At 38.6% G+C, this 27,544-nt stretch overlaps 1 protein-coding gene across 2 annotated transcripts in view; it reads left to right on the top strand.

Annotated features, from left to right (window-relative positions):
* GBE1 (1,4-alpha-glucan branching enzyme 1) overlaps positions 1 to 27,544 on the top strand; it is a 151,878-nt gene that overhangs the window by 69,446 nt on the left and 54,888 nt on the right. For both annotated transcript variants that reach the window (XM_083736649.1, XM_083736650.1), the window contains exons 6-12: positions 328 to 418; positions 2,531 to 2,740; positions 14,528 to 14,643; positions 14,804 to 14,931; positions 17,427 to 17,525; positions 19,849 to 19,959; positions 20,680 to 20,851. In XM_083736649.1, coding sequence (XP_083592775.1) covers positions 328 to 418; positions 2,531 to 2,740; positions 14,528 to 14,643; positions 14,804 to 14,931; positions 17,427 to 17,525; positions 19,849 to 19,959; positions 20,680 to 20,851 — 927 coding nt within the window. The remainder of the gene's footprint in view (positions 1 to 327; positions 419 to 2,530; positions 2,741 to 14,527; positions 14,644 to 14,803; positions 14,932 to 17,426; positions 17,526 to 19,848; positions 19,960 to 20,679; positions 20,852 to 27,544) is intronic.

Genomic DNA, 27,544 nt, shown 5'->3' with positions numbered 1-27,544 from the left:
AAAGTGCAGTTGAAGTTCAGGACATGCAGATTGGCATAGTTAATATTCTAAAGTCAAATTATGATTATATTTGCATATTATGTACTTAAAAGGCTAATCTTTCAGTGCTTGAGAAATCAACCTTCCCAGTATGGCTGGGAAGTCATGTCTCCCGTAGGCTTTATTTTGGTAGGTTTGCTCATAACATATTGTCTAAATTATCTTTTTCTGGCTAAATGCAATGTGTCTTTTAGCTAAAATGAATATCTTGTAGGCCAGACACTTTGTATAAATGACAACAACCATGAATGAAATTTTGTTTCTTCCTTCTTCTTTTTGGAAAAACAGGATATAATTGCATTCAGTTGATGGCTGTGATGGAACATGCTTACTACGCTAGTTTTGGTTATCAGATTACAAGCTTTTTTGCAGCATCCAGGTATGCTAAAGTTTTTTTTATGTCTCATGAGTTTACTTTTGTTTTCCAATATTTTTGGGTGTTTTCAAAAAGCAAGTTTTCAGATAGGCCTAACAGTCAGTGAGGCAAAATTGAGTCAAATCTTCTGGAGGCTATATATATATGTTTGGAAGTGCATTTTGCCTTTTATATTCTAGCTTCACAAATGTAGGAAATTGTTTTGCATTCAGTTGTTCAGTAGCTGCACTCAGCTGTGAAATACCTACATCCTGAGTTGGTATAATCTCATTACACATATTTGAAATCTGCTTGATACAGCAATCGGCTTTATAGATCTGGCTACTTTATTGCTTGAAAGTTTCCTTTGAATCATTTTTTTTCCAGTAAGAGCCAACTGATTAAAAGGCTTTTAAACCATGGAAAAGCAGCTCCCATGATGATGTATCATCATAATAATTTATTATCTTCATTACTCGCCCTTCATCATATAACACAAATAATAAATATATGGTTGTTGCTGTATATCTGTAGTTTTTATTTGGTTTTAAATTGTGATACAATTTCAGACCAAATAAGTACTACACATATATGACATAAATTATGTAAGTTAGAGAACTTAAAAATGCATTTCAACTCTCTCAGTTTGATATGATGAGTGGATTTTTTCTGGCTATAATCTGTCCTTTAACTCTGTTAACATTGATAATGCCTTGGCCATTGACACCTGAGATAGACATTTTCCAAACTCACCATATTGCCATGATTGTAATTTGTTTTAAACTGTTTTTAATATAGAATTTTGAATTGTTGTAACCTGCCTTAAGACCTTCCAGGTGGGTAAGAAATTAATCAAACAAACAAACAATGCCTTTTGCTTGTCCGAGCAGAGGAAAGAGGTGTGTATAGACACTAGGATTCTGCACCAGATACAGCCAAGCCCCAAGCCAAATATTGGGCCTTTCAGAGGGATTTGGACATTGTCACAGTTGAGTTTGGGCAGCTAGGGATTGCTGTGGGTGGCCTAGAGCATTATTGGGGTATTAGAGGGTGGCTAAACCCCACAAAAAGCCAAGACCTCCCTGACCACCAGCTATATTTTCCCAGGAGAAGGTACGAGCTTGGTTCTCTCTGAATCTCCTTCCTGCCTGCTGTCCTGTCCTTGAAGAAACATGCTGCAGAATCAATGCCTCGGTGCAACAACTGTTGTGTACAGGCATCATGCCGGGTGCTGGATGCTCCTTCACAAGCGGCTTCCCTGCAAAGAAGGAGCATTCTACAGAGTTGATCCTTCTCTGTTTTCAGTTGGGATGGGGGAATGGAGATGCAATGTCTTCTTCCCCTGCTCCCTTCCCAGCTACATGTCTATAGGAGAAAACAAGCTTGCTCCATCCTTCACATGACAGCTGGATAGATATTTGAAGATGGCCATCATATCTCCTCTCAGTCTTGTCTTTTCTAGGCGAAACATACCCAACTCCCTCAACTGTTCCTCATAAGGCTTGCTTTCTAGACCCTCAATCATCTTGGTTGCCCTCCTCTGCACACATTACAGTTTGTCAATCTCCTCCTTAAATTGTGGTGCCTAGAGCTGGACAGAATATTTCACGTGGGCAGAATAAACCAGTCCTCTAGATCAGAAGACTACAAAGTTGAATTCCTCCCATAATTTCCTCCTGAAATGCCTGAGAAGTGACGCGAATTAAAACTTCAGTCTTTCCATTTATAAGGTACTTCACTGTGTTGAAGTGCTTTACAGTCGTTATCTTATACATGCTCACAGCACCCATGTCAAGACAAATTGGCTTTCGTTTCTTTAAGCCTGAACAAGGGAAAGTGATTTGCCTCTTTTTTCTGTTCTAAGTCTCAAGCGTTTGCAGTGTGCCAACCTGTGCAGGGAGTAAAAAAGCTACCTCCTTGAACTGAGTCAAGCTATTGGTCTTCCAAGGCCTGGGATTGCCTCCTTTGATCGGTAGCATCTTTGAAAGAGCTTATCTCACCCTTGCTACCTAGGACCATTTGAACAAGAAATGTTAAAAAAACTCATACACCACAAAGCATATGTGCCACCACTAAGCAAGTATATATGATTCTAGTGCATAGTAAACCAATAACGTTCAATGTTCAACATTTTAGCCGTTATGGACCTCCAGATGACTTGAAGGAACTAATTGATGTGGCCCACTCAATGGGAATTACTGTCTTGCTGGATGTTGTACACAGCCATGCATCAAAGAATTCTGAGGATGGCCTGAACAAATTTGATGGCACAGATGATGCATTTTTCCACTCTGGTCCTAGAGGAACACATGCATTGTGGGATAGCCGACTTTTTGACTACGCAAAGTAAGTATAAATAACTTGTGTGAGATACTCATTATAAAACATGGCATTTATGAATAGTTGTGTGTGCTATTCACTTCATTAAGATGGCTCTTGAAAAAATAGGATTATTTCATTTTTCCTGAAATAATTCTTTAGAATGTCCTCCCCCCCAATAAAAAAATCCTGTTTGTTCGTTCTTCCTCTTGAATGCAATATGCCAAGTTGAATTTAGAGCCTCTTCACTCATCATGTTTATAGAATGTGTTGGCTGAAAAGAGCAGTAATTTCCCAGGATTTTAGAGCTTACATCAACATGGAAAGCACTTAAAACAACACGTTAAACGGAGATCTTGTTTTCTTTTGTTTATTTATTTCATAAAATTTATATACTGCTTGATTGTAAAGAAAACCCCATCAGCTTCAGAGTACTTCAAATCTCCAAACCATTTAGGATGTTGTTGGTAAGAACCAACACTTTGAATTACGCTTTGAAATAAACTGGAAGCCAGTGGCGGATGGAACAAAACAAAACAAAAAATATGACAATGAATGCTGATTTCAGAAACCAGTCTGGCTACTGCATTTTCACTGGCTGAAATTTACAAACAATTACATGGTAATGATAGCGATAAGAAGTTATACTTTTGCACTGCAACTGCATGTGCACAGTGCCATATAAATAAACTTTTTCTGAGGAGCTTTATGCAACTTGGCACTCAAGTGGAATCTGAAGAATCCTCAGCCTGCGGGGACAGGATTGCAAAGCACTTTACCGATACCTGCTCCAGGTTAGTTTCTGCAGGTGTAGTGTTGATAAGGAAAGCTAATGAATGTAGCTTTCTCTTGGATCTATCATTGTAACTGTGATCTTGGTGCCTTGGAGTACAATTATCAGCTTTGGCTGATATATACTTAAAACCCTATCGAGAGAGAGAGAGAGAGAGAGAGAGAGAGAGAGAGAGAGAGAGAGAGCGCGCAAGCATTCTGGCCATTATCCACACTCTAATAAGTTCCTGGCTGGATTGCTGCAACGTACTACATGTGGGACTGCTTTGAAAATGCTCCAGAGAGTTAGATAGGTCCAAAATAGGAAAGCAAGATTATTAAAGGGGAATGGCAGATACGACCACATTATTCTAGAGTTTTGTCCACTGCACTGGCTCCCTGTTCATTTCCAGTTCCAAGTGCTGGTGTTCACCTGGTTCCAAGGAATCTAGGGCTTCATTGTTTTCTAAAGGACTCCCTCCTTGTCCTGCCTGGTCCTTCAGATCTTCATCAGATGCCTTTCTGAGGGTGCCTCCAGCCACCATAGACAGGAAGTGTGTAGTAGGAAGAGGGCTTTCTCAATAGTCTTCTCTCAATTGTCGAATCCCCTTCCCAGGGAAACTTTCCTGGTTACCTAGATTATGCTTTTTTCAGTGCTTTTTGGAGCATCATCCTCATCCTCATCATCCTTTTAATACCAATATGACAAATATGTATTAGTCAGTGCATTCAGATCTCAGCAGAAATTGCTTTCTGTTTGCTTTTTTTTTTTTTACTGGTTTTTAATTTTATGCTCGTCTGCTTTTATATTGTTAGATAATGTTTTATGTTGGTTCTCTGTTTTTGTGCTATTTGTATATTTCTGGATTGCATCATATTTATATATTTTATTTTTGTAAAATGTCCAACAGACTTTTTCTGTAAGCAGCCTAGAAGTGGTAGAAAGAAATAAAATATGACAAATTATATCACACTTCCCTGCATATATATATATATATATATATATATATATATATATATATATAAGTTTGAGGATGTGGACAGGTTTGCGCATGTGTGTTAAATGTAGTATTAACCTTTTTATCTGGTCATATTTCAAATTATTCAAATTTAGTGGGAATTTTCAGCCAATTAGTTAATGTTTTCAAAGCTGCATTCACGAAGCAGGAATGGCATCCTGTGGCCTTTCAGAGTGATCACAGGTGGGTTTTCTCTGGGGATATAGTGGGCATTTAATTACTGTCAAATTAAATTATGTTATTTTGAGATTACTGTATGTCAAACAATGACATCATCAGCAAACCAATTCATTTGACAAGTTTCATATTTCTGTTGTGGGGATGCGTAAGAGCAGTGAGCATATTTTCTGTGCGAAAATAACAGAAGCTTTTTTTTTTGTTAAAGGTAGTGCAGTATTGTTGTTGTTGTTGTTACAGGTATTTTAAATTCCTCCCTTATCACCACATAGCTCAAGGTAGTACAGGTGCCAAACCCAGAAGTAGTCCCAAAATGTCATAAAGACATCAGGAAAAGGGGTAGGGCAGGCTTACACGCACTCTGCTGACGCATGTGAGGTCTGGAATGGAATCCCTGTGCAAAACAACGATAGCCTGTATACATTAAACACTCCTGCCTTCTAAACTTATCCTTGTTGACCACTCTGCAGTTTTACACATTGAGCTTGCATAGTACACTGGGGCATGATGGATACAGTTATTAATATTGTTATTATTTTATTATATTTATATCCTGTCTTTCATGTGTCATGGAACCTATAGTGGCAAAGATGTGGTCACCCATCTGAACATTGACCAGACTCAGGCCTGCTGAACCTCAGCAAGGTGGTGGCGTCATGTGGTTTCAGAACATAACCTGGTTTGAGGGAGCTCTAGGCAAAATGTCCTCCATGGGCTGTGCTGCGTTTTCTCTCCTACAACCCTCAGCTGCACTGGTCACCATCACCGCTGACGTTAAAATTTTGGTTGTGCATTTTTGTTTGGCTTTTGGAATTGTGAATGGACAGTGGTGATGTGCAGTCATCTTCAATATCCCCCCTCCAAAAAAAAACTTAGCTCTGTGCATACATCTCATAATATATACAAACCAGATATGCTACAGAAGACATAGTTTTAATTTTTAATAAACAGCCTTGCTGGATGAAACCTTTCTCCTGCTTTTACGTTTAAATTGACATTACAGAATAGGAGACTTTTAAGCAACAGATGCTCCTTTAGTTAGAAGATGTTACAATAACATATAATTTCCCTTGAAGGATCCAGTTTCCTTTATTATCTACAATCAAACACAGCTGTGTGCAAAAAAAATCTTTAAAATGTAGACAGGGGAAGGGGAGTAGAAAACCCCAACCAAGATTGTCTGGTAATTAAGCTGTGCTCTGAGATATTTGTGAGGGACATGGAAAATAATTGCAATTTTTCTATTTTTTTATTGGTATGCTATAAAACACATTAAATGGTCACTCATAAAAAAAGAATAATTATCTTTGGTCCAGCATGGAATGTCTTAACCAGCTTTCTCTCCTACCACCTCCAATTTTTGTTTCTCTCTCATTTGTTGGAAAAAGAAATCCTTCTCCACTGATTCTCTTCACCTGTTTAAAATATTATAAATCGTTATAATGGATGTAGGGCTTCCATAAGTTGTTATAACATTTTAAGAGGCCTGAGCAAGTCACAAAATGGCGGGTTGGGGAATGAACATAAAAAGAGTCCTGCTGAATCAGACCAAAGCCCCATCTAGTCCAACATCCTTTTAGAAACTATTTACCCCATTTTGTAAATGGGTAACAGAGAAGCAGATGCTAGATCCAGCAACTGGTAAGTCCATGACACAGATCTCAAACTCATGCTGAGCAGATAACTCAAGAAAGCAACAACAGCTGCACACACTTGGTATCTTCCTCATGATATGGAACACGTTGTGGAAAGCATTCAAAGTGCCCTCAGCTGGACACACCAAAGGTCAGAAAGAGAGCCAGTGGGGGATGGTGGGGAGGGCAGCAGGCACAACTGCACTTCTTCATTGTTTTTAATTGAGTAGGCTTAATGCCTGAAAATGGTTTTGTCTTCTTTTACTCTCCTATTTCCATTCATTAACAGGAAATGTCAATGGAAAAGTGGAAACCAAGGCTTTGGTCCTAACACACACACACACACACACACACACACACACACACACAGCCTTCTATCTCATTAACACTATCACACACATACACAGATCTAAAGAAACATACAAGAGCAGAATCTGGTCCAATTTTCTCATTCCTGGCTAAGATTTAAAGATGAGTGATGTAAATGCATCTTACTTGTTTTTACACATACACGCATGCGTGCGCGCGCGCACACACACACACACACACAGAGAGAGAGAGAGAGAGAGAATTTAATATAGCAACTGACAAGCTTTTGAAACCATGTTGTTTTTTAACAGGTAGGATGGGGAATCTTGTGATCCCCCTCCACATGTTCCAGTCCCATAAGGCCCAGCCATATAGCCAATGGCCAGGGATTGTGGGAGTTGTGATCCAGCAATATCTAGAAGGAAAACATTTTCTCATCCCTGATCTAGTACTGTATTTAGAAATGCACTATCTTTCAGTATAGTATTGGTACTTTTTGCTGCATCTTTAGCATAAAACACATCCTGTTCAAAACCATGCAAAAAAACATGCTGATAAAACGAGGCAGCTTTCTGAACTTTCAATATACATTCTTTTTAAAAAAAGAATAAAGGAAATTGGACTGTTTACTAACTTTAATTTATTCCCTCGCTGAGATATGTGGTAGTTTTCTAAACAAGAATGGAGAATAAAAAATCTAGAAAACGAAAAAAAGAGTTCTCCAACATTTATATTATATTTTAATTCTGATAAGTTAAAGCAACTTTTGAAATTTCAAAACAGTTGTGAAGTATACATAACTCTCAAATCTCTGGGCTACTGTTTTAGAAGAATGTGCTTCTTTCTTTTAATTAAATCCCAGATGATCTGGATAGGAAGGGAAATCTGCATAGGAGATTGTTGGAGGGAAAATAATCCCAGGCAGACTTCCTGCTGCTTGTTTAGTTTTGTTGTTTAATAATTTACAGTGCTATGCACATACAAAGATTGGCTTTTTCTTTTATCCAAGAGGTCCATAATGTGAATTTTTATTTTATAGCTCTTACTGTGTTATGCATTTTCATATTGCAAACTTGTATAAAAATATACCTATGTGGTGCACAAAATCTTAGTTGAAACCCAAGTAACGTGACAATAAAATGAAAGCAAGATACTTCAGAGAAACAAAAGAACAGGATGGATCATCCGACAAGAAGGTTATAAAAACAGTAAATTGTTTTTTATAAGAAGGCTTGCTGAAGTCTTAAGTTTGTGCCTAAAACTCATTACACATAGTGCGAGCCTGATATCATTAGGTAGAAAATACCATAGCCACTGTTCCACCAGACTAAAGGGACAGTTTCTTGTTGAGGACAGATGAGCTTTTCTGGCAGATCCTAATGACATAAGAGGATCCCTTGCTGGATCAAGCCAAGGGCCCATCTAGTACAGTACTCTGTTCTCACAGTGGCCTACCAGATGCCAAGATAAGGCAGAGGAATAAGGAAATGGGCAAGCTTTTCTAGGTTGTTTAGGACTCAGTAATGTACTGCCAACCAGTGATGCTCTCTCAACATCAGTATTCAATAGCCAACATCTGATAAGTTGCAATATATATATTATGCGTATTATAAGTGGTTCAGAAATTATATTGAATAAAGCATATCTGTCTATCATCTATCTATATCTATCTATCTATCTATCTATCTATCTATCTATCTATCTATCTATCATCTATCTATCTATCATCTAGCTATCTAGCTAGCTATCTAGCTATCTAGCTATCTATCTATCTATCTATCTATCTATCTATCTATCATCTATCTATCTATCATCTATCTATCTATCTATCTATATCTATCTATCCATCTATCTATCTATCTATCTATCTATCTATCTATCTATCATCTGTCATTTATCTATCATCTATCTGCCACAGACTTCAGTGCAGTCAAGAGTCAAGGGAACTGCCATCGGAAAGACAGGAGGTGGAGAGGCTCTCTGAAGGCAGGAGAGAGTCAGCAGTGGAGGAAGGCACCAGTAGGGGGAAATCGGGAAGTCTTAAGGAGAGAGAGATGGAGGCATGGCTCAGGGACTCTTCCAGCAGTAACAGCGGAGGAGTTTCAGATCCTCCCATAAGCACCCCCACTCCTCGCCGGAAACTGTCGCGCCGAGAATCCAGACGACGCGTTTCCGTCAAGGAACTTTTATGTTGGAATAGATTCCGTAGACGCCCACTGTCGGATTCTACCAGCGACTGACGGAGCCATGCTTTGGGGGCTCCGTTAGAGACAGAGGTTGGCTGGCTAGCCAAAACCCGGAGGGATCAAGCTTTACGCACAAGCAGCTCATTATCCCATCATAAGTTGCTTGCCCAGTGGGGTGCTGCTGCAGTTATAGCCTCCTTGCACTAGAATCTTCCCCATAACAGTAGGGCAGAAGCAAGGCAACAACACGGTCAGGGCAGTGTAGACAATCTGGCAGAGCCAATCCAGCTCCCTCACCAGTTCCTCCATGCAGCTCTAACCATGTGTCACCCCTCCCTGTCCTGATATATGACAGTGATGCTGCTGCCAGGAGACTTTTGACACACAATACCCCCCCCCCCCCGGTGAGCCGCTCCTGTTTCCCATCTTTCCCTCCTGTCAAGTGTGTAGTCCTAGACGCCAGCCAGTATAAGATGCTTGAAAGCATTTCATCACCAGTATGTGAAATGGCTTCCATCCATGAGGGCTCTAGCATATGACTACTTGGTATAACAAAAAAATCTCTAAGCCACTGTAACCAAGTTGATTGGCAGATAGTACATGTCAAACTGCTGTGCATGCAAACGTTGCTGAAATATCTTTGATATCAATTGAGTATTTTAATAGTGTACAAAGTAGTTGCTTTAAAGTTTCAGACAGGAATTTTTAAGGCCTCGGCAGTGACACCCAGTGGGTCCCTGATACTAATTTGAATTGTGTGTTTTGCAAATTTTAAGAAAGCACCTAAGAATAGTTCCAGACTTAGCAGCCCATATGTTGTTTCAGAATATAATGACTGACCCTAGTTAATCAGTAATATCCTTACTGATATTCTTTTTCAACATGTCAACACTCTTTGTGAAATATAAGTACCACGCAGATGTGCTATGGGCAAATGAATCTTATTGGATGCTAATAGTTGTCTGTAGACAAAATATTTCATTATTCCAGCAGGATATTTAAATAGGAATTATAGATGTTGCTCAGTAGGGGATTTGTTTTGTTTTATTGCTGCAAACACTTAGGCAAGCACTTATATTTGTTAACAGTGTTTCAGTGCCTGAGCCAATATTGGCTGACTTGAGCTTCAAATGCTAAAGAATCTCTTATGGAAGGCAAACCTTTTGGCTAGGCTACTTTCTTATTCTGTTCACCTAGCTATGTATCTCCGAATCAATCTTAAATCATTATTAAGATATACCATCTTGCCAAGCTGTTCAAAAGACTGTCTCTCAAGTCAATAGATCTTTTTAACTTCCACTAAATGTATTTCATTTTTAATATCCACAAAAGAACAAAACCTTACTTGAAAAGCAGAACCCTTCATTTATATTTGAAGAATGCCTGAACCACAGTGTCTGAATCCAAATTAGTATCTGGAGATTTCCAATTTTAGGGCGGGGAGAATCTAATAAATCAAGAATCTAACTTGGAATTAATGATTTTTGAAACGGCTTTGTTTTTCCTTTGTCTGTGTCTTGCATTTTGAAATAAGTTATTTCAAAGAAGTTATTTTAAATAAGTTATTTCAAGTAACATTTTGGATTCCAATTCACATATTTTAGGTTTACTAGGTTTTGCTGCTGCTACTTGTTTGGGGTGAGGGGAACAAAGTGTTCAAAGAATCCCATAGATCTTTTCCACATTTCTTTTTGCATGGAATGTTTTCATAGTTTAATTATTGAATAATAAAATAAATAGAATCGAGACCCTTGTGATAGATCAAGATAACGATTTCAAAGGAATTTCGAGCTTCTGAGCTTCAGTAAAGATTTTGAAAAATGACACAGTCCACAACAATTCACACTTTAAAGCCTTTTCTTTTTTTAAAAAAAAATCTAAACTAAACTATTATCGAGGTGATTTGTTGTACCACCCCATGTGCACTCCAGAATCCTTATTTATTTCTCATTCAGTTGAATGCTAGGCAATGCTTTGGATACAAAGCAGTTCACCTGGAGGACTACCTTTAACAATGATGTGGGAAGTAACCACATGGAATGGACCCAAAGTATAATGTCCTATCTATTACCACTTCAAAAGGATGTGATAAACCTGTGCAGGGGCAGCAAGTCTTCAACAATGTCAGAATGAGCCCTAAGTTAAACTTAACAAATAGATGAACTTGTTCAATTAACATACTTTCTATCACTTTGTATATTAACGGTAGGTTTTTTGTTTGGTCTGGTTTGCAACGCCATGGTAAGCCAAACCATAGCTGGGACAAACACCCAAGCTCCTGGAGAGGAGATAGCTGCTGCTTTGCTCCTCCCTGATAATTTTTCTGCTTCCCTTTGGCACATGACACCAAGTCCTTAGCATCCCTTGACTTCAGTCTCTTCCCTGTTCTCCTGATATACCCCTGATTATTGTCCCACACCTCCAATTCTACTACCTTCAGCCGCTCTTACATACCTTCATGATCCCACCTCCCTCTTCCTGCCTCCTGTTTTTCCCTTAAAATCCATCTTCTATGAACCTTTTCATTTCATTTCCTACTCTTCATCCCCACAAAGCTTAAGTACAAATAACTGCATGTGCTCAGATTCATCACTGGCTGCCATTGTCTCTTCCTCCCCTTGTCGTTCCCCTCCAATGCACTCTAAGTGCAATGCAATCTAAATTTAGATTGCAAGCTCCAGAGGGCACTTCTGATTATATTTCTGTGTAAAGCACCTTGTACGCTGCTGGTGCTATATAAATAGCAATAATAGTGAGCACTTTCTTCTTTTAATCACATACTACAACTGTGTGTTGCATCTTAAAAGCTTTTCCATTGCGTCCTTTAACATACAGTCCCTTGAGATTTCTGCTTCCCACTGGTCTCTGTGTATAAAGAAAAGTGGGTGGGAAGGAGTTAATATGTTCACTGACTCAGATTAGTATCCTTCTTTCTAATTCAACATTTCTTGCCCATGCTCTTACATAGGCTGGCTAAGATTCATTATGGTTTTCTCTAATTTACGTAATTTAACAATGAAATAATGGGAACTCATTGGACTTATGCTTTCTCACAAAACTGAACAGATGCAGTGCTGCGTTGGGAAAAGCTGAGAGTTACTCTCAGGGTGAGGGGCTTGTGAAACTTTCAATAAAAAGCATGTTTGTTTGTTTGTTTGTTTGTTTGAAGACTATAAAATTAGTTCTCTCTCTTTTTCCTTGCACATGTACTTTATTATTCCTGCTTCTTTTATTTTGCTACACAAAGAAAATGTGTGTATTAGGATTTTTAATAGAAGAGGGCAGGACAAAAAACTGTAATGTAAGCTGTAAAGGAACAGATTTGAGTGCCTGATATTACTACAGTACCTCGGGTTAAGTACTTAATTCGTTCAGGAAGTCCGTTCTTAACCTGAAACTGTTCTTAACCTGAAGCACCAGTTTAGCTAATGGGGCTTCCCACTGCCACTGCACCACCAGAGCAAGATTTCTGTTCTCACCCTGAAGCAAAGTTCTTAACCTGAAGCACTATTTCTTGGTTAGCGGAGTCTGTAACCTAAAGCCTATGTAACCTGAAGCGTATGTAACCTGAGGTACCACTGTACAGTAAAAGGGAGAATACTTTAAATATATGGCTATGGGTTTAATTTCTCATATCATGTGTCTGTACCCCTATCCATATAGGTGCTACCAAAAACCAACCAAAATTTAAAAAACAAGTCTTACACCAAAACTAAAGTCTAAGCAGCAGCATATAACGAGGGGAAATGGTGTTTTATAGTAAAGGGGCAGTCATACTTTGCACGCCTGTGTTGTCTTAAAGTGAAGATATTTTAATTTATGATGATTTAACTGCATATCCATAAAACCCCAGGCACTGTTTCTACTTCATAAAAGTACAGTGGACACAATTGGGTTGTGAACGTGATCCGTGTGGGATGCATCTGCGCATGTGCGGGTTGCGATTTGGCACTTCTGCACATGTGCAAAGCGCAACTGCCGAAACCTGAAAAAACGCAACTTGAAGCGGCTGTGACCCGAGGTATACCTGTAGTGTGTTGAAGATATTTGGAGAAGTATAACTGCATGCTGGCAAATCAGCAGTGGTTTTGCCTGCCATTTTGTCCCTACTACCAACCCACCCTCTCCCAGCAGCAATTTCAGATATCTCTGACAATAGAATCCTTACTCTCTTGACCTTAATTATATTGCAAAATCATTCAGGGAGATAAATAATTACACAACGTTTAGAAGACATCTGAAGGCAGCCCTGTTTTGGGAGGTGTTAATTCTTGATTTTTTAATTATATTTTTAGATACAATGTAAGTAGCTGGAGAAACCCAGCCAGATGGGCAGGGTATTATTATTATTATTATTATTATTATTATTATTATTATTATTGATATGTTACAACAGATTAGATATTTTTCTGTTTCAAATAGCCTTTTTCAGTATAGACTCAGTAATGGGGTAGGTACTGAAAATGTTTTAGGGTCTGCTTACTTAGTGCTTTGGGTTTTTTTTTCTTATTAGTGTCTTCCATTTACTGTTTTTCCAATTTGTAACTGTCTGGTTTACAATAGGTTGGTGAACTGCAGGGCCTAATTTGTGCACAGAGTTCCTGGGGACAGAAGCTGCTCTCTGTGCCAATGCTAGGGTTTGGTTAGCATTCATGTGATCGTTTTTTGTTTCAATAATGGCTTGAAAAGGGTCAACTGATACAGCTCAGTTGCAATAAATCAGTGAGGGTTTGCATTAAAAGTTTTGTGAAGGCAAACACTTGTTTATTTCTGTCAAAAGGTGTTTTCCTAAGTGACACCACTAGGCTTAGTTCTAGGTCAAGGTTTTAAGTGGTCATCCTGGAACCCAAAACATTATCAAATTCAAATTCTGCAGAAGGTTGGAGATAGACCTAGGGTGCATTAGCACCTACTTGAATTGACTGCTCATTACTTTCCAGTTAACAATAATTTTAAACTTAGAAACATACGTGCCTGGAAAAGCACCATTTAATTAATCTTGTTTTGTTAACTTCTGTTGCAAATAGCAAGCCAGTTTGGTCTAAATTTTAAAATAAACCAGTTGGCACTTTGAATTGCAGACAAATATAGAATTTTTAAAGGTTTTACACATACATTAAAAAGGCTTTTCATTACTTTTGGTTTATTTTATAACTCTCAAGCATAGAAAAGACTTCAGAGTACAGTTGTACATTGGTTTTCAAACAGCCTAGTTCTCGAACGTTTTGGCTCCCGAACGATCAAAATTTAGAAGTGACTGTTCCGGTTTTCGAATGTTCTTCGGAAGCTGGACACAGCCAATCAGAATCCACACTTTGGTTTTCTAATGTTTTGGAAGTTGAATAGACTGTAGTTCTTTTTGAAGTAGTTCTGAAATCAGAGAAAGCACAAAGAGTACCATCCGGTGCATAGTTAAGAGCACCATCAATTTATTTCAGTAGAGTTAATGCCCTTTATGTAGACCTAACTGTTCACAGTCGCTGACTAATTTGGGATGTTCCTGCTTTCATACCTTAACCTAACTGGAGATGATAAAAGGATAATTGATATTATGAAACATGAAGTCCACTAGAATGGATAATTGTTTAAATATCACCAAAAATGAAAACAGTGTTCATATTTCACCATGAGAAAATAAATATTTAGCATAGAAACCATAGGATATCTAAGAGAGATTGTACGCCTTAATATTTAGACTTTGTTGTTTTTTGTTTTCAGCTGGGAGGTCTTGAGGTTTCTTCTTTCTAACCTAAGATGGTGGATAGAAGAGTATGCCTTTGACGGCTTTCGATTTGATGGCATATCATCTATGCTGTATCACCATCATGGTATTGGTAAGTTTAATCTGCACACCAGTGATGTTCAAATTATCATGCAGTAGTGTAGCCATGCAATGATTTCAAATTTGTTAATAGTTTCCTTTTGAAAATCTTGGGCTGAAGCCTACAGCTTTGACTTCCTGCTCTTGAGACTTTTATGATTTTGTCTTATTAGGCACAGCTTTTAGTGGAGATTACAATGAATACTTCGGGATGCACGTTGATGATGAAGCTTTAGCGTACCTAATGATGGCAAACCACATGATACATTTGTTGCATCCAGAATGTATAACGATAGCAGAGGTAATTCTTAGAATACATGTTGACATAATTAGTTTTAGCTGTTTTATTATTTGAAATACAGTTTAATTGAATCAATTACAGTTACATTAGCAGCCACATCTTTAAGCAAGTTCCAGCTGCTGTTAAGCTTCTTGTTTTGTATTTTTTTAAATCAATTGATTTGAATTGGAGATTTAAATACATGCTTAAATCTCTCTCATTTAAATAAAAGGAACATGAATTCACTCAGCTTGCGATGGAATGTACTGTTTGGTGATAGATGCCATTTAGTAAATTTTAATGTACCATTATTTCATTGTTCTATACATATTATTATTGATTTTCATGAGAAAATAGCAATATAGAAACAAGTAAGTCTCCCCGCCCCCCAACATATACCGATAGTAGTACAAGCAGTTGAAAAGCTTTTGAGGATCAAAAGCAAACGAAGCTAGTGTCTAAATGGAGACGAAAGAATCATTTTACCAGTGCTCCACAATCTCAGGAAGGTAGACAAAAGATGAAAACTTTTTATTTTAGGATGCTCACTAATTGCTGGTGATGTATTTGGATAAACTAGTTCTATCATTTAGTCACAGGTACATTATTTCACAAATTAAATGTTAAATTCAGAAAGCACTGACATTTCTGAAGTACAGTATGATCATCCGAAATATTTTAAAACTCTTAACCTGTTTAAAAAGTAAGTTTCTTTATGATTTACAAATGTTTTATTCAAGGTGTTGAAAGCTCACAATTAGTATTGTCAAAGCAAATATGAACTAATATATGTATCACTGAAAATTCTAATCTGTGATAAATTAAGAGCCCTAAATGTTTGACCCACTTCAGATTTATCAAGAAGATTTTTTGGAAAGCTTAGGTCTGTATGCATGCTTTATGAACAAAACAACAAAATCAATGAGAAGATGCAAAGTGATATTATTTGCACAGTAAGATGATTAAACTCCAAAGCACTAACTTTGACTGAAAGGCCCGAACAAGTTATTTGCAGTTATTTTGATCAAAGAATTATGATCAAAGAATCCTGCTAGCATTTAACATTGTGAAACTGTTTTACATGCAACTATTTTATATTCAACCTGGGAAAACAAAATTAAAGGGAATTACAGGCACACATAAATATTGGTATGTCAGCACTTAAATACTTCAGATGGGCAGTACCACCAGCTTCTTCATTCTAAAATGAAAAATGTATAATATTCTCTTACCATGTAAGCATGGGAAATAAGAATTTCATATTCCGCCAAAAGAAACCATTACACACAAACACACAAGTTCAACAACATCAAGTATTTAAAACAGAAACTGATGAAATGAAGCAATTATGGGATATATTAAACTTAAAATTGTCTTATTGATTTTGGGGTTCATTTCAAGTAAAATTAGCCCATCATCTAGTGAGCCACAATATGGTTATCAGTATTCCTACCAATGAAGCAAAGTAGAGCCTGTTTGCATTACCTGATTTAAGATTTTTTTTTTAACAAGATGTGCCTTCAATTTATTCTACTTAAATTGAAAACTACTTCAACTTCAATACATCATTTTTTCTGTCTAGTGGGAGCCTCTATACAAAATGTGGAATTGATCCACATGCTCATGGTGGAACGAAATTGGGAGGGAGGAACTATTGATATCATTCTAAATTACAAATGGCTAGCATGAATTTGAGCTTGCATGTAATGATAGTGGAATGACTGGCGCCACAGGAGAGGAGCACGCTTTCGTCTAGAGTAGGATCGATTTGTAGTCTTGTTCTGTAAGGACCTGTCTGATAAAATTAAGTAACAGAATTCTTTTTAATATTCTGAATATTCTCCACTGAAAATGGGTTCTTCCATTGCTTTCCCTACACACATAGGGGCGAGGAATGTGTTAGAGAGGTAATGCATCTCTCACCGTTGCCCGTGATCAAATTCTGTTTCTGTTATGCCAGCATATAATTAATGGAATGTGTAAAAATGATATAATGTGAAAGAGAAAGTGAACAGGCAGTCAAATTGTGTCCTTTATTAATATTTCACATTGCATTTCAAGAACATCTAAGGACAGGCTTACACACATAAAATAATCCATTTCAGTTTCTCTCCCTACCCCCACTCCACATTTTGGTAGAACTAGTTGGATACTTTTATTTAATTTCCTGGTACCCTTCTCATGGAGATACTGGGTTGGTGCTATGCAGTTCTTAATAAGTAGGATTCAAAGTTTTATATGATTTACACAGTAGTTATACCACAACCCAATTCCTGAACTTTATGAAAAATGAACCATATGTTTTTGAACTCCAACTCCCATCAACCCAAGCCAGCATTCCCAGTGGTCATGAATTCTGAAAGTTAGGGTCCAGAAATATTTGGCAGGCCACAGGTTCTTGCTTTTGTAGTTCTTTCTCCAGCTCAACCTTCTTCCAGAAAGCTTTTTCAACTTTTGGTAAGGTTTTGCAGTTTGGACAATGATCTTTGATTTGTAACATTGCATTGTTTTTCAAGGAAGTGTCTGGAATGCCTGCCCTTTGCTGTCCAGTAACAGAAGGAGGAACTGGATTTGATTATCGATTGGCCATGGCAATTCCTGACAAATGGATTCAGGTCAGACTTTCTCTCCCATCCTCTCTCCACTCTAGCTCTGTTTCCTTTAACAAGATTAAATCTTTAGAGCATTTTCAGTGTCAGTTTAATCAGGGCTTCACATATCTTGTCTTGTCTTACTAAACTGCCGTAATTTTAGGATAATCATTCAGTCCTCCCTTCCCACAAATCCTCTGTTCCTGCTAGGATAACTAAGAGGGAGTGTTATCTCCTCTTGCTATATGTTTCACCAAAGTGGCCTGCGACATGTTGCAGTAATGTTTGATACTATGACAATTATGGCCTTGGTTTTATGGATTGAATTTTGATGCATTCTTACAGCAAACCTAACAAAATGAAGATTTAAAAATATATTTGGATCTGTGTTATTCACGTCAGTGGGACAAGGATATGATGACACATTAATTTTCTATTTATATATATTGTGACTTAATTACAGTTAGACAAACTTCTGTTTAAATCCTGCCAAATTCTGGTAATAAAATATAACAGTTTAAATATGTAACAGTACCCCCCCCCCCCCAATAATGGCATGCTGAATGAATCCAAACTCTGCTATAGGTTCTTTTCTTAATAGAAAAAATGCTACTTAGCTGTTGTTGTTTTTAATACCACCCTTCCTCATAAAGGAACTCAAGGCAACAAAACAACAAAACAATAAAAACCATGCAAATAATTTTGAAACATTTGCAGACAATCAAATATCCTCACAGCTAAATTTCAGGGTTGCTAAGCCGAATATCTCTCGGCAATTAAATCCCTAAGTGAATGGGACTGTTTTTAAATTACATCTAAATGTTGATAACAATTATTACAACAGGCACACAACAAGAGTAATGTGAACTGAAAATATTAAGAGAAAAAAGTAACTAGTATGTGCATTAGACAGCTGCAAAAATTAAAGTTCAGCAGGATCACCTTTTTCTGCACTTTGAGAGACGTCCATTACTTCAACATAGTTCACTCTTTCAGCCACCCCCCCTCCCAAAAAAAATAGTCTGGTAGAACAAATTTAACATTTTTGCAGTGTTTGACCCAGCTTCCCTGAAGACAAACCCTTTCTTAAGCTAATTGCTATGAACATGTTGGAATTGTGTGTCTGAGAAGCATCTTTCTTAGTCCCTTCATGATCCATTTTTTCTCCAAAGCTATTGAACAGTGTAGGAAGGAAAGTGTGCAGTGCAGGCATGTTCAGTAAGGCACTGTATCTTTTGGTTCCCTTTTATGTGAACAGTCCTGAATAAAACACTGTTACATGAATTAAACAAGTACAGTGGTACCTCGGGTTAAGTACTTAATTCGTTCCAGAGGTCTGTTCTTAACCTGAAACTGTTCTTAACCTGAAGCACCAGTTTAGCTAATGTGGCCTCTCGCTGCTGCCGCGCCGCCAGAGCATGATTTCTGTTCTCATCCTGAAGCAAAGTTCTTAACCTGAGGTACTATTTCTGGGTTAGCGGAGTTTGTAACCTGAAGTGTATGTAACCTGAAGTGTATGTAACCCGAGATACCACTGTACTGCTAACAGCAAAAAACAGTTATACATCCTTGTTTTTTTATGTGTGCTTCATATACTTACCTACCTACCTGCATAGATTTGAAGGTGAATCGTCTTCCCAATAAAAATGTAGCCTAATAAGGATTTGTTTGTATACCTGGCGCTCAAAATTACGCAGAAGAAAAAGATGGTATGCACATTTTTTTTGTATTTTTGCACACAGGCAACTTTATCACATAGATTAACAACATGAAAGTAAAGAATTCGCCTTTTCATTTTGACACGGTCTAATAGCAGATTAGCCTGTTTTGATATTAATTAATTTTTAACTTGCTCCAAGCATTTCCTATGCTGCATGCCAGACAGTAAAATACCCAGTGAAACACTACAGAAATAACTCTTCTTCTTTTAAGGTTCAGCAATCATCAGAGGCTTATGCAGTATTGCATAATAAGGAACAGGAAGGTTTAGCAGTGAAATTGCTACATTTAGTCAACCATTAAAATGATGGCAAGTAGCCCTCATTGTTTTACAGAAGTATAGAGAAAATCAATTTAAATAACACTGACATGCATAGTTAATAATCAGACGTTGGCAGCTGTTTTGGCAGAAAAGTAAAATATGGACTTTAAAATGCTACACTATATTACGGAGTTGAAAGAAGAATACCATTTGGGACATCAAAAAGTAGACTTTTACCATTTCAGTTCTTCTGAAAGACTCAGAATACGAATGTTAGCTTGACAATTCAGAGGGGGAAGCGTGGAAAAAAGTGATACAGAGTAACAAACAACAGTAATTTTGAATGATTCCTTTTTAATTTTCCAGATAATTAAGGAGCTTAAGGATGAAGACTGGGATATGGGCAATATAGTGTTCACGCTAACAAATAGGAGATACGGAGAGAAATACATTGCATATGCAGAGAGTCATGACCAGGTACAAAGCTTGAGGGGAAAATTGAAATACTGAGATACTGTTCAAAGACCTAGGGAAAATTTTGAAGAAGGATAAAAAATCTTGGTGAACACAGAAACCCAGGCATGTCAGTGGGTAGGGAGGGAGGGAGAGAAGGGGAAGGAGGCAGCAGCCTCTGCTGCTAGTACTACCGTCCTCCATTCTGTGGCTGGGGCAAGCTGTAGAGGTGAGTGCAGATCTTGCGACTGGGAGAAGGGGAAGGGAAGGGGTGGGATGCTGGTTGGGTGTGAAGAGCAGATGGGGCAAGGTAGAGGTTGAATAAGGGGAATGGATGTGCAAAGTTGGGCATCAATTAATTGTGGGCAGTGCAGGAGAGAGTGTGATAGAGAGAAAAGGGGGGGGGGGGAGAGGTTCATGGTGAGTAGCGGAAGCTTTTTTCCTAGGAACAGGAAACAGCCACTGCTCTTCAGGGTTTTGTATAGCATGAGAGTCCCTTCCCTAGTTATACATCCAGATCAAAGCAAGGAAGCTTTTCTGGCCAAAGGGCTTTATCTCTTCCATCCCTGGCAGGCCAAAATTGACAGGTGAGCAGAGCTCATTTGTTAGGAGCAAGTTGCTAATGTTTAACTGTGTTGGGCAGCACATTACTTTATTTGTACTAGAACATGTCTTTAATCTGTAGCTTAGGAACCAATGAAATGCAGAAGATTTCTTTCCTCACCCCTTTATTTGTCAACGCAGGCTCTTGTTGGCGACAAGACCCTGGCTTTTCGGCTGATGGATGCAGAGATGTATGAGAACATGAGTGTCATCTCACCTTTTACTCCGGTTATTGATCGAGGAATACAGCTTCATAAAATGATTCGCCTCATAACTCATGCCATGGGAGGAGAGGGTTATCTCAACTTCATGGGTAAGTAACTCCGTGCATTTCAATTTGTGCCAAAAAAGAAAAGATGTTTTGTCGTGATATACAACTCAAGAGGTTGGATCCAGACTCATTGAAATCAAACGGACAAGTTAGTGAAGAATAACTGCTTTCAATATGACTGGAGCATGATTGACTTTCAAGGGTGTATTTGTGTGATTGCACACTAAATAAAACTCTTGATATCAATGAGGCTCACTCCAAGCCAAGTGGCTGTAGGATTGCATTCTATGTCTGGGTTTAACCTTTTGTCTCTTTTGCCTTGTGGAAAAGTTATCCGTAGAAAGGTTTTATGTTGTAGTCTAATTTGTTGTTGATCAACAAAGCTGATTTACTATTTTCTGTAGCTACTGCATGTAAATTTCAGAGCACAGAGTTTTAGGCCTTGCTCTAGATCAGCTGGAAGTCTATCCTTGCCCTGTTCAGGTAGGTTTTCCTTGTCTCATCTATGCAAGTTGTCAAGTGGCTTTATCACCCGCCATCATTTTCCTTCCTCCATTCTGAGAACAATTTATGTATAAACACAGCCCAGCCACTGTTTCTTCAGGTGCTGAAAGTCAGCAAGGGAGAATCAGTTGTCCCCTAAATAATCACAAATCATTGCCCCAAAGATGCAATAAAATGACTTTTGGCCTCTTGCCTTTTAGTTCTTTCCCAGATCTCTCATCCCGTTGACTGGCCAACTGATGGTCATCCTTCCATAAGTGTCCAGATTACTGTCAGCCTACGTATCAAATTTTGCACCCCAGTCTTAAATGGATAGGTCCCAAAATGCCTCTCCAGTCTATTGACTGCTCCAAGAACCTTACTCTGCTGCACTGGATGCCACTGTCCTCGCACCTTCGGCATTTCGTTTGTGGCTCCTGAGGCTAGCAAAGCATCTGCCATCTGTAATGATCTCTTGCCATTGGAGCAATTTCAGAACTGCACCAATGGCCCTGCCCTCAGCCTGTACATACACCTCACCTCCCGGGATGCCCTGCCAGTGCTGTCCCCACCCACTCACTGCTCTTTAAGCTGCAAGAGGGGAGAAAGGAGTAGACCTATTTTCAGCATTGTTGTTGCTCCTGTGAATCTTCTTAAGTATGTTGAGGTGGTGTCTTGATTGTGGAAAAAGCACACAGATAGGCAGTCTTCCTTATTGAAATACAGTTCGTAGAATGCTGTAAATTATTTTAACAACAAATCATGCTGACATTATTTTGTCACTTTATCGCAAATACAATTGCAAATATGTTTACCATGCAAATATGTTTACCATGTTTACAAGTAGATTTTTTTGTTGTGTTAAGAGCCAGGAGGCCTTGGTAAAGATGGGATTCTGTGGTCTTATTTTATCTGAGGAACTGTAAGAATATTCATTTATTAATTACTTTGTGCTAGATCAGGCATAGGCAAACTCAGCCCTCCAGATGTTTTGGGACTACAACTCCCATCATCCCTAGCTAACAGGACCAGTGGTCAGGGATGATGGGAACTGTAGTCCCAAAACAGCTGGAGGGCCAAGTTTGCCTATGCCTGGGCTAGATGTTTTCTTTTATGCATGATTACCTTGATGAATAGCTTGGAGATTATATTTTTTGCAGTCATACTCTATTGGTACTTTTAGAACACTGACAAATAAGTGGTGAAATAATATCAAAGCAATATTGTTTGATAGTAAAATACATATGTTTTTCCCTTGCAGAAAAATAAAGATAATAAATTTATGTGCAGTTAGTATGTAGACAGAAATCAAAGTAATTCCCATTGCACTATAACTTAGCAAACTTGAAGAGGAGATGTTTGAGAGAAATACCCTTATTTAGAAAGTTTGACTACGATAGGCATTACTTAAGTGTCATTGATTCATAATGTTATTTGTATGCCACTCTTACACACACACACACACCCACACACACACCATGCTTAAAGTGAAAACAGGAATGCGTTTCAAAATCCAAAAGTGGAAAAACAATTTCATAACGTAATAAAACAATGGTGCAGTACAAAAAACCACATACATTTCAGTACTATAAATATAACAAAATTACATTAACAACTTGCAGCATCCAGCAGCAAAAATTACAGGGGAGCTTGACAGATTCAACTTGGTCCGAAAAACAACCCGCCCATGATGTTTCTGGCAGTCCCTCTCCTGCAGCAGGTGTCTTCTCTTCATCATCTCTTTGTCATAGGATCCAAATAAAATCCCTTATCTCAACACATCTATAAATTAGGCTTTAAAGCAGTATTAAAGTAGTTATCATCCACCCACTGTTTGAATTTAATGTCCTGCTGTTCCTCCCTTCCTTCCCATTGCCCCCCTACCACCATCAGATAAGGCCAATTAATTTCTCTTAATGAATAAATGTATGTGTAAAAGAACTAATAATACTAATTACAAATGGGCTGCAATAATCATGCACACCTCCCCCCCCCCAAAAAAAAATGCCTTGGCGAAGAGAGACATCTTCAGCTGGTGTTGAAAGCCATGTAATGCAGATGTCTTTTTAATGATTTTAAAAATATTGTATATTTTCATTGTTGTTAACAATTCCATTGTTGGAATCTCATGATGAAGGCTGGGTAAGAAATCTATTAAAACTAATCTAAATCTATCTGTAAATCCAGTGGGTCACATATAAGTTTGCTTGTGTGGAGATAGGTAGAGAGAAGGAGAGGGGACGGGTAAGGGGTTCTTCCCACAACCCCGTCATTGCAGTTTTTATAGTCAAGTGAAATCTACAGACCATTTGGTCCCTTCCCAACATCACTATGTTTGATTGCACCACTGTTACCATTTGACTATGTTACATAGCTTATACAGTCAAAGTAACTTTTATATTACCTTAAAATTATTGTGACATGCTGAATAGCACATCCGAGTCATGTAGTTTGCACATTGTTTTAGCACAGGCTGGGCCAAAAGTCTTTATTTACATGGTGAGGGTCTAAGCCTGAGACTTTGGCCATGTTGAAACTGTTCCAATAAGCAATGTCTGAGGAGGCCCTCAAAAGTGCAGTTTGTTACAGCAAGCTGGTTCACATGTAGCACTAAGCCATGGTTTATTCGATCATGCAAACAAGGCCCAGCAGCTTAACCATGGATTATTAACCAGACAAACACAAAAATGGTCTTAGTGTTGCAAGTGAACTGAGACAGCTTCACACTACAAGTTTTTGACTGTTCTTGTTACTTTAATTTCCCTGCTTGCAGCTATTCTTTCTCACCTAGATAAGAAAAACAAAAATGTAAACTAAATCTTAGTTAGTGGAGGAATATGCCAAATTCTCCTGACCCCTTGAATTCATGCCTACTCCTCCCCATTCCAACCCAGGGCTGCGCATACGGGGATGTGGATCCTGGGGCATATAACACTGTCATTCCCCATTGCCTTCATCTCCTTTGCCACCCCACACTTTACATGGTGATGTTGACAGTCAGGGCTGTCTTAAGCATATGCGGCACCGGGGTGCAAAGATCTGCCTGGCACCCCCCCCCCCCGCAGTTGCCCAGTCCCAGGCTCGCAGGGCCGGCCGGCCACCTGCCTCAGCATCTTGCTGGCGCCCCCGAACTCGCAGCAAACTGATGGACGGGCTCTTCCCCGGACTCAGCTCTCAGGCCCCAGAATCTTGACCTGGCGCCCCTGAAAGCCTGGCACCCGGGTGCCCCACACCGCTAGCACCTATGGGTAAGATGGCCCTGTTGACATCAACTCCTCCCAGCTTACTCTGTTGATGATAGGCAGCATACTCTTCCTTCCATACTTTCCCCCCTTTTCCCACTGCTTTTGATTGTCCACTGACAGCACGACCCTCCCTCCCCTCCCTCCCCTCCCTCCCTCGCCCTAAGAAGGGAGGAGAACCTAGCTAGGGGGGCAGGAGGTGGAAGGGCTGCCCAGGCGCCATGGCTGCTGATTGTGGGAAACTGGTGTCAGGCATGGGGCACCTCAGAGTTGGGGATTGCCTTTCTTGCTTTTTCTAGGAATCCAGTACTATGAACCCCCAAAGGAAGATCTGTTTTATTTGCTTTTGTAGATGATGGGGTGATAGAGACAAGTTGGCTTCTCAAACAAATAACTGCTTGCGAAAGCAATTCCATGCGGTGACAGGAAGCCCTGAAGGTCTATCAATCTGCACAGGGTTAACTATGAATTTTAGTGAGGACTTCCACTTCTTAGGAAATAAACATACATATTAAGCCCAAAATAGATATGGCCAACCCTATTGCGCTTCCCCTGCTGGAAGCTAGATCATTTTCCTTAGTTTTATTCAGAGAAATCTATTGACTTGTGATGGATTACTATTACATGTGCAGTGTTAAAATGGTATGATAAATGGTATATTTTGCAGGGTAACAGATCTGTAGGAAGAAATGTTTAGCAATAGGAGTCCTAATGAATAATTTCATTCTCTCCGTACCTTGCAATAGCAGAAAATGCGACGGATTCATGCTGAGACTCGTTTCTCATGAAATCAATAGATTTTTAGTCTTGGCACATTTAAAATAAAAGGGGGCTGGGATTTTGCTGTCTGAACAGGTTATTAAGGAGCTGCAAACCACACACACACACGCACATGTGCATCTGCACACAAACACAAAAATTATAGTATAGTATATAGCCTCCCCTACCATTTTCTGTGGCAAAAAGTAGTGAATTGAAACTTTGATTATAGATTTATAACGCTCACTAGAATTAATTTGTCAGTATAAATACCATAGTTGAAACTTTTGCTTATATATGGGAAAGCAAGAAGCCTGAAGGAACTCCTTACATCTTGAGCAGTTAGAGAAATCGAGTACACTAGTGATGTGTGTGTGTGTGTGTGTGTGTGTACTGCATTTATGCATGAAATGAAGGACTGGATGCATTGTTTAGAGAATGCACAAACCTAAAGGATCGGGGTTCATAAAGACAGAAATGGAAGGTGTTTATAAATAAATCACAGAAACTCTGTGTTACTAATTTAATTCAAGTTGCTCGTGATGATTTGGAAAGCCTGGGCCGCAATATATACAACAAAGGTTATCAAATGTGAGGGAATGTCTACAAAGGGCATGCTGCCAAAAATGCTAGTGATTTCAAATAAAAACAAGAGAAAGTTAAAGCTGACTTATGTCAAATATTATGAATAAATTGTCTCCCAGCTGCTTAATTCTTTTCACTGTGGGATGCATTGGGAGAAATATGCATTTGTAGCTGCAGTGCTCAAGAGTGTTCTGCCAAGGTAGGAACCACTCTTGGATGGATTTAGTATTGCGTTCACACTTTATTGGTGTTTTTATTATTTCAGATTAAATTGCTCTAAAGAAGACTGCATCACTGAATAAGCTTAGAGGAAAAAAAGAATCACTTTAGAGATTTGTGCTCTATCTAAGCTATCTTAAAAAAATTAAATACACTTATTCTCAGAGTTTAAAAGTCCAACATGATGCAGAGTTGACTCAGGCATGTTAAATTTAATGCTTGAAGCATAATTTTAGTAGTAGCAAATATGTGTGCTTTATACTACCATCTGCATATTGTTAACTGTTCCGCAATACAGTAAAAATATTTAATCCACATTGGCTGATAATGCAAACATATGCATATTTACTTGGAAGGGATTCCCACTCAGTTTTCTGGTAAGCTCAGTCAATTGTCTGCACGATTTGCAGCCCACTTTGAACAAAACCAGGACTACCATTAGGATATTTTGTTAAGTATAGGACAGTGTCCTCCATTACAGTTGCGATCAAAATTATTCAACCTCCATTGCAAATTAAGCTTATTATCAAAATTTACATACTTTCAGCTGTTTGCAATGAGCAAATCAAACAAAAGCAATTCAGATAGCTCAACACAACAGATGCTTCAAGTGGTTCCCTCAAATTTAGCTGAAAATGCAACTTATACTGGCTTCTCCAGGATGCTAGACTAGATAGACCATCGGCCTGATCCAGCAGGCTCTGCTTATCTTCTTATGAACTTAAAACATCTGATAAAGGTGATTTAACCCACAAAAAAGCTTGCTGATGTTGCAATCCGAAGAAATTGTTTTTGAATGCCAGGAAACTTTGGTCAGACTAATTCCCCCAAGCCTTCTCCCCACAGCCTGCTTGCCTTCAACCTAATTTTCTGCCACTGAAAAACAGCATAGAGAGTCCTGGCATGATTTTGATATCCATCACAGTGTTGGGTTGGGCAAAAAGGTTTAAAACACTCCACACAGCTCAGTACTGTGTTGAGGATAAAAATTGTAAGTCATCTCTTTGATCATTTGAAGAGTGGGGAAGGAACAATAGCCCTTTTACTCAGGGCATTGTATGGCCTGCATGTTCAGGCAAGCAATAATGGGTGGAGCCACACCTGCTGTCCATGTGACCAAAAGTGAATGCATCCCTTGAGCTGCGTTTCCCCCCATCCCTTTCCTTTCTCTTATCTGACACCCCACAGACAATCTGCTCTGATTTCTGAGAATTCTCATTTTTTAATTCTGTATTTTAAACCAGTATTCATCGGTTTTAAATCCGTCATGAATCAGTTCATAAAAGGGTGACCTTTTATTTTTAATTCTGTCAGAAAGAGAGTGAGATTCCTTTCTTCACACTTATATCATTACCTGTTCCTCCTCCAACCACCAAACCCTATAGCGTTTCCTTGAGGAAAGGTGTTTTTCCAATAATAATAATAATAATAATAATAATAATAATAA

The sequence above is a fragment of the Podarcis gaigeae genome, assembly GCF_964106915.1.
Source record: "Podarcis gaigeae genome assembly, chromosome: 4".
Classification (NCBI taxonomy): domain Eukaryota; kingdom Metazoa; phylum Chordata; class Lepidosauria; order Squamata; family Lacertidae; genus Podarcis; species Podarcis gaigeae.
This window is presented reverse-complemented; position numbering and strand designations above follow the sequence as displayed.